The sequence below is a fragment of the Apiospora aurea genome, assembly GCF_038362705.1.
Source record: "Apiospora aurea strain CBS 24483 chromosome Unknown utg000010l_segment0_segment0, whole genome shotgun sequence".
Taxonomy (NCBI): Eukaryota; Fungi; Ascomycota; class Sordariomycetes; order Amphisphaeriales; family Apiosporaceae; genus Apiospora; species Apiospora aurea.
In genome coordinates, this window is record NW_027117397.1 from 94382 (window position 1) to 106877 (window position 12496).

Below are 12496 nucleotides of genomic sequence, written 5' to 3' on the forward strand. Positions count from 1 at the left end.
ATGGATTAGGGGATTGTCGGGGAAGAGGGGGAGACGATGGGGGATGCAACGGACGATTGGCCAATGGATAAGCCGGACAGGCCACCGCTCCTCCATAAAAGCATCGACTGCAGACGGTGGAAGCATCCCACAAAGCACCCCGCATCCACGCTGGTCACCATCACACGGCCAGTCACACCACCAACTACGTCGTCGTGCATCCATTTGCGCCTACCCATTGCCTAATTTCTGGGGGAGGCGTCGTGGTTGCAGCCGTTGCACCTGCACACCCGACTCATTCCCTTCTGTTTCACGACCGATGCGCGCCTGCGACCTTTCCAATCAGTCCACCATCCCAGCCCGATCGATCCCACCCATCGACGACGCACCGCAGGCGAAACCCCTGGTCGTGCCATCATAGCGCGTTGCTGCTGCATGCTCACTACCTTCCCGCCTTCTCGCCCGCCCCATTCATTGTTGATGCTATCCCCGAGAGCGACCAGTTGACGAGGACTGACACACACGCACACACACACACACACGCACACACACAACCCGACCCGACCCGACCTGCTGAATTTCGCAAGCCGCCGCACCCACGACCACCCCTCAGTCTACGGTACCATATAAGAAGCTCCTAAGAAGGCACGATCCGGTCTACTGCATCCTGAGAACCCAGCCCAACATTGAAGCTTCACTCAGTATCCGTTGAACCAAGGTACATACACATCTTCTCCACGCGCAAGGCGTTGTCCATATATCTACATACATACCTCCTGCATCTGCATTGAATACCACCGCTCTGCCCTTCATATCCTCTCCTCTGTTCCAAGCTCTCTGGATACAACGTTGGTGCCTCCTCTTACACCATGACTACAACCCAGGTTTTCGTCCCCTGCAGCCCGGCAGACGGGCTACCCTCCCCTACCATCCACACAATGTCGGACCCCAAAGAGCGTTTCTACCGTCACTTCCAGACCGAGATCACCGGTACGTCTGGACACCACATGCGTGCATCCATACATAAGTATGCTTCACAAACTAACACTGGCAAACCCCAACAGCCATCCAAGACCAGATCAATGACCTCGCCAACCTGTCCCCCGTCGCCGGCGAGCGCCGCGACTGCACCGACCACGTGCTCGCCGGCGTCTCCCGCCTCAGCAACGAAGTCGCCGACGCCAAGGAGTACATCCCGGCCTACGACCAGCGCGCCTACGGCCAGGCCATCAAGGCCCTAACCGACAACCTCAACAAGGCCACGGGCCAGCAGACCTCATCCTCCTCCTCCGCCACCTCCACGTCCACAGCGGCCAAGAAGCCTCGGTTCCAGTTCAAGCCGCGCACCGCACCGGCCGCCACGGCCACGCAAAAGGAGTCAACAGCACAACAGCCCGACCCCCGCCAGATCAACCACAAGCTCTCCGAGACGACCAACACCCACAAGGCCTCCTCCTCCGCCGTCGCCAGCAGCGACAACGAGGAGCGCGACACCGTGAGCAGCCTACCGCCGCATGACGAGATCGCCGCGACGATCAAGGACTACAACAAGGGAGATGGCGGACGCCGCCCAAGGCAACCCGGGCGTTAGGAAGCCCAGTTTCTCAAGCGCGCGTACCATATCCATCTACGACCACACGGGCCTGCACATCATCCTGCCCTCCTCGGCGTCGCGGGCCACGGCGTCGGGCGCGCTGGCGGACCTGGACTCGTGCGTCGTCGACATGACGGTGCCCACGTCGTCGTCGACGTCGGGCGTGCCCTTTGCGGGGCTCGTCATCAAGAACATCCGCAACAGCCTGCTGGTCTGCGGGACCGTCGCCGGCCCCACGCACATCACGGGGGTCAAGGACAGTATTATTGTTGTGGCGTCGAGGCAGGTGCGCATACACGAGTGCGAGAACGTGGACCTGTATCTGCACTGCGGGAGCCATCCCATCATTGAGGACTGCAGCGGGATGCGGTTCGCTCCTATTCCTGCTACCTACTACGTAAGTTGTTGCCTATTCTTCTCCTTCTCCTTGGTTTTGGTCTTTTCCATCCTTCCTCTGCCCTGCTCCAGCCACCTCCCAAAACCTCGTTCGACCCCTGTCCAGCCGCTATACCCGGTTGCTAACATGAATTCGTGGAACCAACAGGCTGGCAAAGCCGAGGAGATTGGCGCGGAGAACCAATGGGACCGGGTGGACGACTTCAAGTGGCTGAAGGCCGAGTCGTCGCCCAACTGGCGGGTGCTTCCCGAAGAGGCCCGCATCGCCGACGACGTGTGGCAGAAGACGGTGTCTGGCAGCCTGACGTCGAGGAAGGAAATCCTGCGCAGTGTTGGCGTTTCTAGCCGATCTGATGTTTGATAGGCAGGCGACAGCAGACATGCATTCCTTTCTTGTTGTACATATGATACCGAGGCTTGATTCCGTTCCATTCCTATACCCATAGCATATAGCATATTGAGTCTGGTGGCTTTCTGTTTTTCATTCATGGTCTTTGTTTGTGGGTGAAGTATGCGCATCCCGAAAGTCACAACCTAGCGATTAAGTGATGTTGTGTCAGCTTTGGTTCTTCGTGGAAAACGTCGGAAATTTTCTACCTACCTTGCATGATCCTATGACCACACACCTGGTGCGTGTAGTCCGCCTAATATCCCTGTATTGAGATTACTGTCTATCGTTTTGCTTCTCGCATTACGGCCACTGGACCCCGCGTTCACTCCTCCATCTTGTCGCCGGCCTGGCCCCTGGCGGCGGCAAAGTCGAGCCCTTTGCTCCGGAGCCCCTCGAGGACGGCGCGCTGGCGGGCGATGCGGGCCTCGAGCTCGGCCATCTCGGCCTCCTGGTCGGCGGTGCCGCGGTTCATGTCGGGCAGGGTCTTGGCGCCCGCGCGGGGAGCGCTGCAGCTTGTGCTTGAGGGCGTCGGTGGCCATGGGGAGGGACTGGATGGAGATGGTGCTGGTCGGGTCGTTGACGTGGTGGTTGGAGGGAGTTGGGGCCGAGGTGGCGGCGCCGCCTGCGGCTGGAGTGGCTCCGGTAGCAGTGCCCGAGGCGGTGGTAGGGGCGGGTGGTGCGCGGAGGCGGGAGAGGAGGGCGTGCAGTTCGGTCAGGGGGTCGAGGTTGTCGGGAGAGAGGTTCGGGGGAGGCCGAGGGGGGTCGGGGGCCCGGCGGGGGGTTCTTCGGGGTGGCCATTTTGTTATGTTTGTTCGGAGGGTGTGGTGGGTTCAATGGGTGTGAGGGAAGTGGAGACAAGCTGAGTTGGATGAGTTTGAGCAGTATGCTAGCTGCCTGCTGTTGTGTGTCTGACTCCGGCTGTGTCTCTCGTCTATGGTGTGCTTCGGAAAGAGACGCGTGCAAAGTGGACGCGGCTGTTGCGGTGCGGGACGAGAACGAGAATCGATTCGGACCGTCGTCGGTATGGCAGTACTTGGAATGGCGAGAGGTGAGAGGGGTCCAGTCGATGGAAGGTCCGAAGCTCTCAGCTGCTTTCGGGGGAGAATGCGCTGACAAGTCCCCTGTTTTCCCGGCGGGCTGGGAGTAGGCGCTAGGCAAATTAGTGGGTTTCCTTTGGTTGCTGGACTGCTGAAGTCGATTCAATTCGGATTTAGTGCCTGTGGTTTGGGCCTGCTGTGGTGAGTGGCTCCCCAATCGAACCGTCTCAATCGCCTGTTGTTGACGAGGTCGCCTGATTGTCGGTTCAGATCTGCTGGTTATTCTGGAGCTGCCATCGAATCCATCATGCAACTTTAGTTCAATGTTAGCTGGCAGGCTGGCCAAAGGGCTGCTGCACTGCAAGACTGCTAATCTATTGCAAGCCTCGATGCCCTCGAGGGTCATGCCTGGAAGGGACTAGAGCGCAGGCACCCGGCTGTCTTACCAAAACAGCTAATCTAGAAAGCGAGCGAGCAGAGAAGAAGATGAGCCTCCTTTGCTTGACCCCACGTAGCACTCAACCTGCAGGGTCACGCTTGCAGAATACTTCAGTTGATACATGGGTGCATACCTTATTCTACATGCACTTTGAACTCTGATACTGTTGGAATTAAAAAAGAAAATGTATTTTAAGATTTGTACACTCAACGAAGTCAACTGATGCACAGGATGTTTGAGGCCATACCAAAAACACTTGGAGCGATAGAAACAACATGTTCCAGCGAAATGCCCCTCTTGCCTGCCACCCGTGCTTGAAACGTTTAACCCGATGGGGTAGCATCGACGCAATAGTAGGCCCGACCCCTCCGTCCGACCCCTCCATCCCACCTTGTCCAGTGCTGCTTGTCTGCTTGTCTGCTTGTCTCTCGCCCGCCCGCCTGCCCGCTACGACTGCGCGAATACCACACCATCCCAGAAAAACATCGCAATCGTTGATCTGTCTAGTCGCCGGAATCCCAGCCACTGCTCCTGATTGTCGTGCGTTTTCCCAATCCCAGCCAGCCGCCGGTCATAAAGTGCCCTCCCTCCCTCCCCTTCCCTTCCGACTGTCTCTCTCTCTCTCTTCTCTCTCTTGTTTCTTTTCTCCATCCAAACCACATCCGCAACCATGTCCAACACCACCCACAAGAAGACCGACCAGAAGGCATGCCTCATCGTCATTGACGGTTGGGGCATCCCGGGCGCTGACAGCCCCAAGAACGGCGATGCCATCACCAACGCCAAGACCCCCGTCATGGACGAGCTCTACAAGGGCCCCGGCTTCACCGAGCTCGAGGCCTCCTCCCTCGCCGTCGGCCTGCCCGAGGGCCTGATGGGCAACTCCGAAGTCGGCCATCTCAACATCGGTGCCGGCCGTGTCGTCTGGCAGGACGTCGTCCGCATCGACCAGACCATCAAGAAGGGCGAGCTCCTCCAGAACCAGGTCATCAAGAAGCAGTTTGAGGCCGCCAAGAACGGCAGCGGCAGACTGCACCTCTGCGGCCTCGTCTCCCACGGCGGCGTCCACGCCAAGCAGATGCACCTCTACGCCCTGCTCGAGGCCGCCAAGGCCGTCGGCGTCCCCAAGGTCTTCATCCACTTCTTCGGCGACGGGCGCGACACCGACCCCAAGTCCGGTGCCGGCTACATGGAGGAGCTGCTGGCCAAGACCAAGGAGCTCGGCGTCGGCCAGATCGCCACGGTTGTTGGCCGTTACTATGCCATGGATCGCGACAAGCGCTGGGAGCGTGTCGAGCTCGCCCTCAAGGGCCTGATCCTCGGCGAGGGCGAGGAGAGCACCGACCCCGTCAAGACGGTCAAGGAGCGCTACGAGAAGGGCGAGAACGACGAGTTCCTCAAGCCCATCATCGTCGGCGGCAAGGAGGGCCGCATCCAGGACGGCGACGAGGTCTTCTTCTTCAACTACCGATCCGACCGCGTCCGCCAGATCACCCAGCTGCTCGGCGACGTCGACCGCTCGCCCCTGCCCGACTTTGCCTACCCCAAGGCCAACTACGTGACCATGACGCAGTACAAGGGCGGCTACCCCTTCGAGATCGCCTTCAAGCCCCAGACCATGGACAACGTCCTGGCCGAGTGGCTGGGCGCCCAGGACGTCGAGCAGGTGCACATTGCCGAGACGGAGAAGTACGCCCACGTCACCTTCTTCTTCAACGGCGGTGTCGAGAAGGTCTTCAAGCTCGAGGCCCGTGACGAGTCGCAGGATCTGGTACCCTCCAACAAGAGCGTGGCCACCTACGATCTGGCGCCCGAGATGAGCGCCGACGGCGTCGCCAACCAGGTGGCCAAGCGTCTGGGCGAGCAGCAGTTCCCCTTCGTCATGAACAACTTCGCACCCCCGACATGGTGGGCCACACCGGTGTGTACGAGGCCGCGCTGGTCGGTGTCGAGGCCACGGACAAGGCCATTGGCAAGATCCTGGACGCGTGCAAGAAGGAGGGCTACGTTCTGTTCATCACGTCGGACCACGGCAACGCCGAGGAGATGAAGTTCCCCGACGGCAAGCCCAAGACGTCGCACACGACCAACAAGGTGCCGTTCATCATGGCCAACGCCCCCCCGCGGGCTGGAGCCTCAAGAAGGGCGACGAGGGCGTGCTGGGCGACGTTGCCCCTACCGTGCTGGCGGCCATGGGTCTGCCCCAGCCCGAGGAGATGTCCGGCAAGAGCCTGCTGGTGAAGTCGTAGGAAGAGGCTTCAAGGCTGGTACAAAAATAGAACGAACGAAAGAAAGAAGAACAATGACATGACATAAATGGTTAGATAATGAACATAGAATTAGCGAATGTGGAATTTTGAGCTTCCCCCTCTGGGAGCAAACAAACTACCTACTGCCGACTTTACATTAATTACTGCATGTGTCATCTAGCGTAGTGAGCTTCGTGTTGCAACGTCAGGTTCTATCATTATGCGCAGAGTCGACATGTGCCTATAAGCCAATACGTAAGTGCTCGGGCATGGCGTTGCTGGTTGCAGGTGGTGGTGAGCCACTGCATCCATGTCATCAAGCATCAAGCTGGCTGACCATGAGGAGCACCTACTACTACTACTAATGTTCTGGCTTCGGGCCAGGAGGTACTCAGGTACATTGGAGGGGCCTGGGATTGCTCGGTCGGAACCAAGCCAGCAATTTCGCCGACCACCTGCGGCCAATCAGGCACTTTCTAGGAGGAACTCGCCCCACAGCACAAATCGCAACGAAAAAAGAGCAGCAACCCCACCAAACCACCAAACCCAAGCCCACCAGCTGCCCGCCCTGCCAACCGTGGTTCGAACAAAGCGAACTTTTGCAGCAGCCCTCCCGCCTCTCCCACGACTCTGTCTTTTTTCCCACCCTCACCCTCACCTCCCACACCCTGCCAAGATGGAGTGCGAAGACACTCAAGAGAGGCCCGAGGCCATCACCGCCATCATCAATGGCCTCGAGCGCTACAATCCCGAGGCCGTCGGCCTGCTCGAGGACTACTTGCGCCAGCAGTGCGAGCAGCGCTACTGCGACTGCAATGCCAACCGCACGCTCCTCAAGCTGTGAGTTGGTCTCCTTCTGTCTTCTTGTCGTCTTTGCTTTCATGTGTCGTGTCTGTCTTGACTTGCTGTCTCGGCACGACGTGTCTACTCTGGGGATGATGACCAACAACGTAAACGTTTCCTATTACCTGACATGGCCTGACGTCTGAACCCGTCGCGTCGCTCTGATGTCTAGTTATTAGCTCTATCTGACCAACCCAACTTGTCGTCTTCTTGCCTTGCCTGCCTTGCGTGATGCTGGCCTCGAAGCACTTGACTGACCCTTCCCCCAACCAACAGGTACCAGCTGAACCCCGACCGCATGAAGGATGAGGTCGTCACCAACGTCCTCGTCAAGGCCATGACCTGCTTCCCCTCGCCACAGTTCTCCCTCGCCCTCCACCTGATCCCCCCCTCCACGCTGGCCCCCAACTCGCGCGCCGAGCTGCCCGAGGCCCTCGCCAAGCTGCGCGAGCTCAACACCCAGCTGCAGGGCGCCCAGTACAGCCGCTTCTGGCGCAACCTCGAGGGCGACGACCTGTGCGCCGACCTGGTCGCCGACATTGACGGCTTCGAGGACATGGTGCGCATCCGCATCGCCACCCTCGTCAGCCACGCCTTCCGCGAGGTTGACATGGCCGTCCTGGCCGAGTGGCTGGGCCTCGAGGAGGGCGCCGCCCGCAAGTTCGTCCAGGAGACGGTCGGCTGGAAGGTCGAGGGCGACAAGGTCCAGGTGCCCCGCAACGCCGAGAACGAGGCCAAGAAGGCCGAGGTGCGCGAGGACGTCAACGTCGACATGTTCTCCCGGGTGGTGCGGAGAGCGTGGGAGGAGACCGCATAGACACTGGCTCCTGTTTTCTGAGACAAGAAGAAGGAAGACGGCAATGAAGGAAAGCCAGTTTGATTGTAGCAGCAGCATCTGGCGACATGACACATCAAAAAATCACGGCGTTCGAGGGTTTTGCGTTATTTGGGACTGTGCATTGAACCCGCAGTCTTGGGTTCGGGGAAGGCTGTGATGAACGTCACTTTTTACATCATGCTACTATTACCCTCCGTTGCATGACGGGCTATGAGAATCATGAAATTCCCTGATGAAGTACAAAACATTTGCCTGGCTATATCTTGACTGTGATGTTCGACGCATTGTGTTTATGTGTCTGTTTTGAACCGCCATGAAAAGGGGATATGATATGGTGGTGCCATAGTGGACATGCTCAACCTGTATCGGGCTGAAGCCAAATATCCCTGAATGGCGATAGCGCCGCCCTCACCATACCATACCGTCCTGTATACATTGTTTTAAATGCCGTGGTATAATGTTTCTCCCACTATACGTAATGCTTATTCTATTAAATGTAATATAAAATTAAACCAATAGATCAGTCGATCATCTCCGGTACCTACTTAACCTATTATACGAAAGGCAGCGTTGTCGCCATCAGGGGGGATGGATGCCATATGTATGGTCTGTATGTATCCGACCCGACATCAGTGTGATTAGAGTATCTAGAGTAATAGTGGTAAACCTCTGGGCAACCCGAGATCAGACAGATCAGCGGTTTCCCCTCACTTTCTTGGCTTCCAACTTTGACGTCCTTCTGGCGGGGTATCGCGAATCATTATCGTTCTGGGCTCCTAACATTCAAGAGGCGCAATCCCACCCCCAGAGTTGTTGCCAAGGGTGACGCAATGTTGAAAAAGGAAGGTCGGGCTGCGGGCCAAGGCCAAAACAATAGACGACAAGCATCATTATCATGACGATTTCTTCGGTGGCGCATCCAGGCACCTGGTCGAAATGTGATAGAAGCTCGAAGCTCGCTTGATGGTAACGCTGGATGAGGAAGGAGGTTCTCATGGACAAGGCCTGCGGTGGCACTCTGCAATGCATGCTTGTGCGGGAAAATAGAAAGGAGGGGTATTTGCTATTGACGAAGCTCGGATGGCGAGCAAGCCAAGACGAATCATGATCATTTCGGGGTAAGGTATCTAGTAGTAACCAAGTAGATATGTATAAGAAGGGGCTATGGCGATCCAAATCCAGGTCTCGTCTCCAACAGCCACCGCATTCTTGACTCGTGTGTTTGGACCTTATTCCTCCATCACACCATGAGGCTCCTGCTTCTGGCTTCGTTGTTGGCGGCGCCGCTCCTCACCGGCGTCACTGCCCTGCCCAGCAGGCAGGACGAGGAGGCGACGGTGTCGTACAGCGGCTACAAGGTATACCACATCAACACGCTCGGGAGGACGCCCGAGGTTCAAGACAAGCTGTCCGCTCTGTCGTCCTATTAGCAGTGGCACCAAGACGCCGGGCGCCTAGACGTCCTCGTCGCGCCCGACGAGGCAGCCGCGTTCGAGGCCCTCGGGCTGGATTACCGCGTCATGCACCAGGACTTGGGCACCTCCATCTCTGCCGAGTCGTCCGTCGCCAACAAGAAGAAGAGGCAAGATGATCCTCTGGCGTGGTTCGAAACCTACCACAACTACGAGGACCACATCCAGTACTTCCGCGACCTGCACGACGCCTTTCCCAATAACTCGGAGCTGGTGTCGTCGGGCAAGTCGTACCAGGGCCGAGACATCTTTGGCATTCACCTGTGGGGGCCGACGGGCCCGGGAAGCCGGCGGTGCTGTACCACGGGACTGTTCATGCCCGAGAGTGGATCACTGCACCGGTAAGTCATCATGGAATATCTGATAGAACATGCCCACGCTCCTGTAAGAGAGAACAGGCTGACAGTCAACGCGGTCCACAACATAGGTGGTTGAGTACATCACGCTGCAGCTGATCAACGGCTACAGCGCTGGCAACAACCAGACCAAGTCCTTCCTGGACCGGTACGACTACTACATCTTCCCCTTCGTGAACCCGGACGGGTTCGTCTACACCCAAACCACCGACCGCCTCTGGCGCAAGAACCGGCAGCCGCCCCCTCCGACGCTGCCAATGCCACCTGCTTGGGCCGCGATATCAACCGCAACTGGGAGCACGGCTGGGACTCCAACCCGCGCGGCTCGTCGACGAACCCCTGCTCCCAGACCTACCGCGGTGCCGCCCCCGGCGACAGCCCCGAAAACGCGGGCCTGGACGCCTTTATGCGCCAGGTCCGCGACCGACAGGGCATCAAGCTGTACATCGACTGGCACAGCTACGGGCAGTACCTGCTGTTCCCCTTCGGCTACGCCGAGACGCTGTACGCGCCCGAGCTGGGCAAATGGACCAAGGCCGCGAGCATGATCAGCGAGACGATCCGGGACTCCTCGGACGCGGCGACAACCTACACGTTCGGCGCCAGCGGCGCGACGCTCTACGCGACGAGCGGATCGGCGCCCGACCACGTCTACAGCGTCGGGCGGGCCGAGTGGTCTTTCACCATTGAGCTGCGCGACACGGGGCGGTTCGGGTTCGTGCTGCCGCCCGAGCAAATCCGGCCGGCGGCGGAGGAGATGTGGGCGGGGCAGCGGGTGCTGTTCGCGCTGCTGGACGAGACGTTTTTCGATGGGGTTGGGGCGGCGCAGGTGTATCAGCAGCAGGGAGTGGCTGCTGCTTGAGTGGTAAAGGAAAGGGGTGATGAGGATACGATGGGGGTTCTCAGATGCACATAGGATAGATGAAGACGAATTATTAGCAGCACTTGTTATCAAGTCAAGGCAGTATTGCAAGGGGAAATCACCTCTTTCGACCAGGTGAGGGATTACGTGAACATATCGACGACCAGTCCAAACCTCCTCGACAACCGAGACCAAGAGTTGAGCAACGTCAACTCCTGAAACTCCTTCGTTCCTCCGTACATACTCGGCCTTCTTGCCCAAGTTTCTCCGTGACGGTCTCTCGAGACCTGAACAGGCATTGGTTTCTCTTCGCACCAAACACGGATACGCAGCTGCGCCATCTACGCGAGCATATTGACTCGATCCGTCTCGACATGCCGAAGCTCCACGCCGAACATGGACGGGCAGATCCGGCTTGATTATGGGCGGCAAATGCGTCATAATTGTTTTTATTTGAGTTCTTATTTACAATCGTATCCCTTCAATGACGAACGCAAGTTTCCTGGGGCTGTGGCTAAAGTTACCGTTTCCTCGGTACTTGCCCTTGAGATGGGAAAATGTTAAGCTTTGGCCCTGAAGTGAATTCGTACTGATGCCCCTGGAACTGCGACTCGTGGGATAGTTCGGACGCAGTATCTTTCGGTCGTGTTCATGGATCCTCGATACACCGATCACGGAGAAAAACGGTAGTTTGACTTGCACGAAAACTGCAATTCCCAGGAGCTTGTCTACTTGCCCCCTTGATGGCGACAACGCTGCCTCTGGCATAAGCGCTTTCCGCGAATAATCGATAGGTCTGTTTGTCTAATTATAAAACCATCACATTTAGTAGGATAAGCATTTTGCCCTATGGGATAAACATTACACAACAGCCCTTGACATACCCTAATGTGTAAGTAGGCATGGCATAACGTGGTGAGGGCAGCGTTTTCCCTTCTCCCCTTCTCCCCATGGCCCAAGGGAGGGCTATCGGTATTCGCTTATCTTATCTTCTCCAATCTTATCTTATCTGATAACAAATCCCATAACCCCCAAATAGGGAATGGGATGGATCCCTTGCAATGGCATACCAAACAGTTATGATACCCATATATGTAATTATAGCGCATCCGGTAAGATCAGACGCGTTCTGTGAGGCGAGTAATAAGCACCTACTGCGAGTCAGAAGGACTGGGCAATGAGCTCTGCATTCCAATGCACTCGATACGGGTGTGTTCTCCCGGGGGGACAATTGCCAGGACATGCATGCCCTACATGCCCTGCCAAGTCACCTACTATCAGCTGCTTTCATGACAGAACAGGCTCGACCTCGGTATCCGCCGTCTCAAGCAACGAATAGAGAAGCACTTCTTGGCTGTCCCTCATTGCTCACCTTGCTTGTGGCTCTATATGGCCACACTGTGTGAGCGTCAGGGTTGCATTTGCGCCAAGAGAAAAGAAGGACTAATGGCATCTAAGCACCTAAGCACCTACCTTACCTACCTAAGGTTCGCCATACACGTATGTACAACACATAGATGAGCGTGCCTAGTGCCGTGAATGTCCAATGAGGAGTGCCGATCGATATTCCACCGGAAGCCATCGAACTCGGCCGTTTCCACCGGCTTTGTGTGTCGAATCATAGGGCATCGAAATAATCTTTTCGGCCACCTCCTAGTTCCAAGTTCGTGGAGAGAATGTATGTTTCTGACAAAGAAGGAACCCCATTTTGCTAGAATGCTAGTTTGCAGGACAGACCGCCTCGAAGCCAGTGCCAGCCTGCAAAAAGCCTTGCCGGCCAGGATAGCGGATGGATGTACATATGGAGGCCCGTGGGTTGGAAGAATTGAGACCGCCTAGGGGGCCGGGGAGTCGACAACCGACGGGACGGATCCCCTAGCTTTTGTCTCCAGGGGGGCAGGCAGACAGGGGATGGAACTGAGAGACGGGAGAAAGAAGAAAGCATGGCGACCCCTCGCCCAGTCCCTCGCCGATCCCTGTCGTTTGCTCGCTTGCGCACACTGTAACTTGACTGACTGAGCCAGGGCTGGCTTGTTGAGC

At 57.3% G+C, this 12496-nt stretch overlaps 5 protein-coding genes across 5 annotated transcripts; 4 read left to right on the forward strand and 1 right to left on the reverse strand.

The window, feature by feature from the left end:
* Positions 1-917: 917 nt before the first annotated feature.
* On the forward strand, positions 918-2330 carry PG986_014062 (Tubulin-specific chaperone C; the record flags this gene model as incomplete). The annotated part of the gene is made up of 4 exons (XM_066850284.1): positions 918-969; positions 1044-1474; positions 1536-1970; positions 2118-2330. 4 exons carry the CDS (start codon positions 918-920, stop codon positions 2328-2330), a joined length of 1131 nt encoding a protein of 376 aa, XP_066692522.1.
* Positions 2331-2682: 352 nt separating this feature from the next.
* On the reverse strand, positions 2683-3803 carry PG986_014063 (RNA polymerase II transcription mediator complex subunit 9-domain-containing protein; the record flags this gene model as incomplete). Its single annotated transcript, XM_066850285.1, has 3 exons — positions 2683-2866; positions 2910-3143; positions 3274-3803. 3 exons carry the CDS (start codon positions 3801-3803, stop codon positions 2683-2685), a joined length of 948 nt encoding a protein of 315 aa, XP_066692523.1.
* Positions 3804-4506: 703 nt separating this feature from the next.
* Positions 4507-6085, forward strand: PG986_014064 (phosphoglycerate mutase; the record flags this gene model as incomplete). Its single annotated transcript, XM_066850286.1, is given in 3 exon segments — positions 4507-5757; positions 5769-5935; positions 5971-6085. The coding sequence occupies 3 exon segments, from the start codon at positions 4507-4509 to the stop codon at positions 6083-6085; spliced, it is 1533 nt and encodes a 510-aa protein (XP_066692524.1).
* Positions 6086-6761: 676 nt separating this feature from the next.
* PG986_014065 (eukaryotic translation initiation factor 3 subunit EifCk) lies at positions 6762-7745 on the forward strand (the record flags this gene model as incomplete). Its single annotated transcript, XM_066850287.1, has 2 exons — positions 6762-6925; positions 7205-7745. The coding sequence occupies 2 exons, from the start codon at positions 6762-6764 to the stop codon at positions 7743-7745; spliced, it is 705 nt and encodes a 234-aa protein (XP_066692525.1).
* Positions 7746-9013: 1268 nt separating this feature from the next.
* Positions 9014-10456, forward strand: PG986_014066 (uncharacterized protein; the record flags this gene model as incomplete). Its single annotated transcript, XM_066850288.1, has 4 exons — positions 9014-9124; positions 9200-9579; positions 9723-9742; positions 9822-10456. The coding sequence occupies 4 exons, from the start codon at positions 9014-9016 to the stop codon at positions 10454-10456; spliced, it is 1146 nt and encodes a 381-aa protein (XP_066692526.1).
* Positions 10457-12496: the final 2040 nt, after the last annotated feature.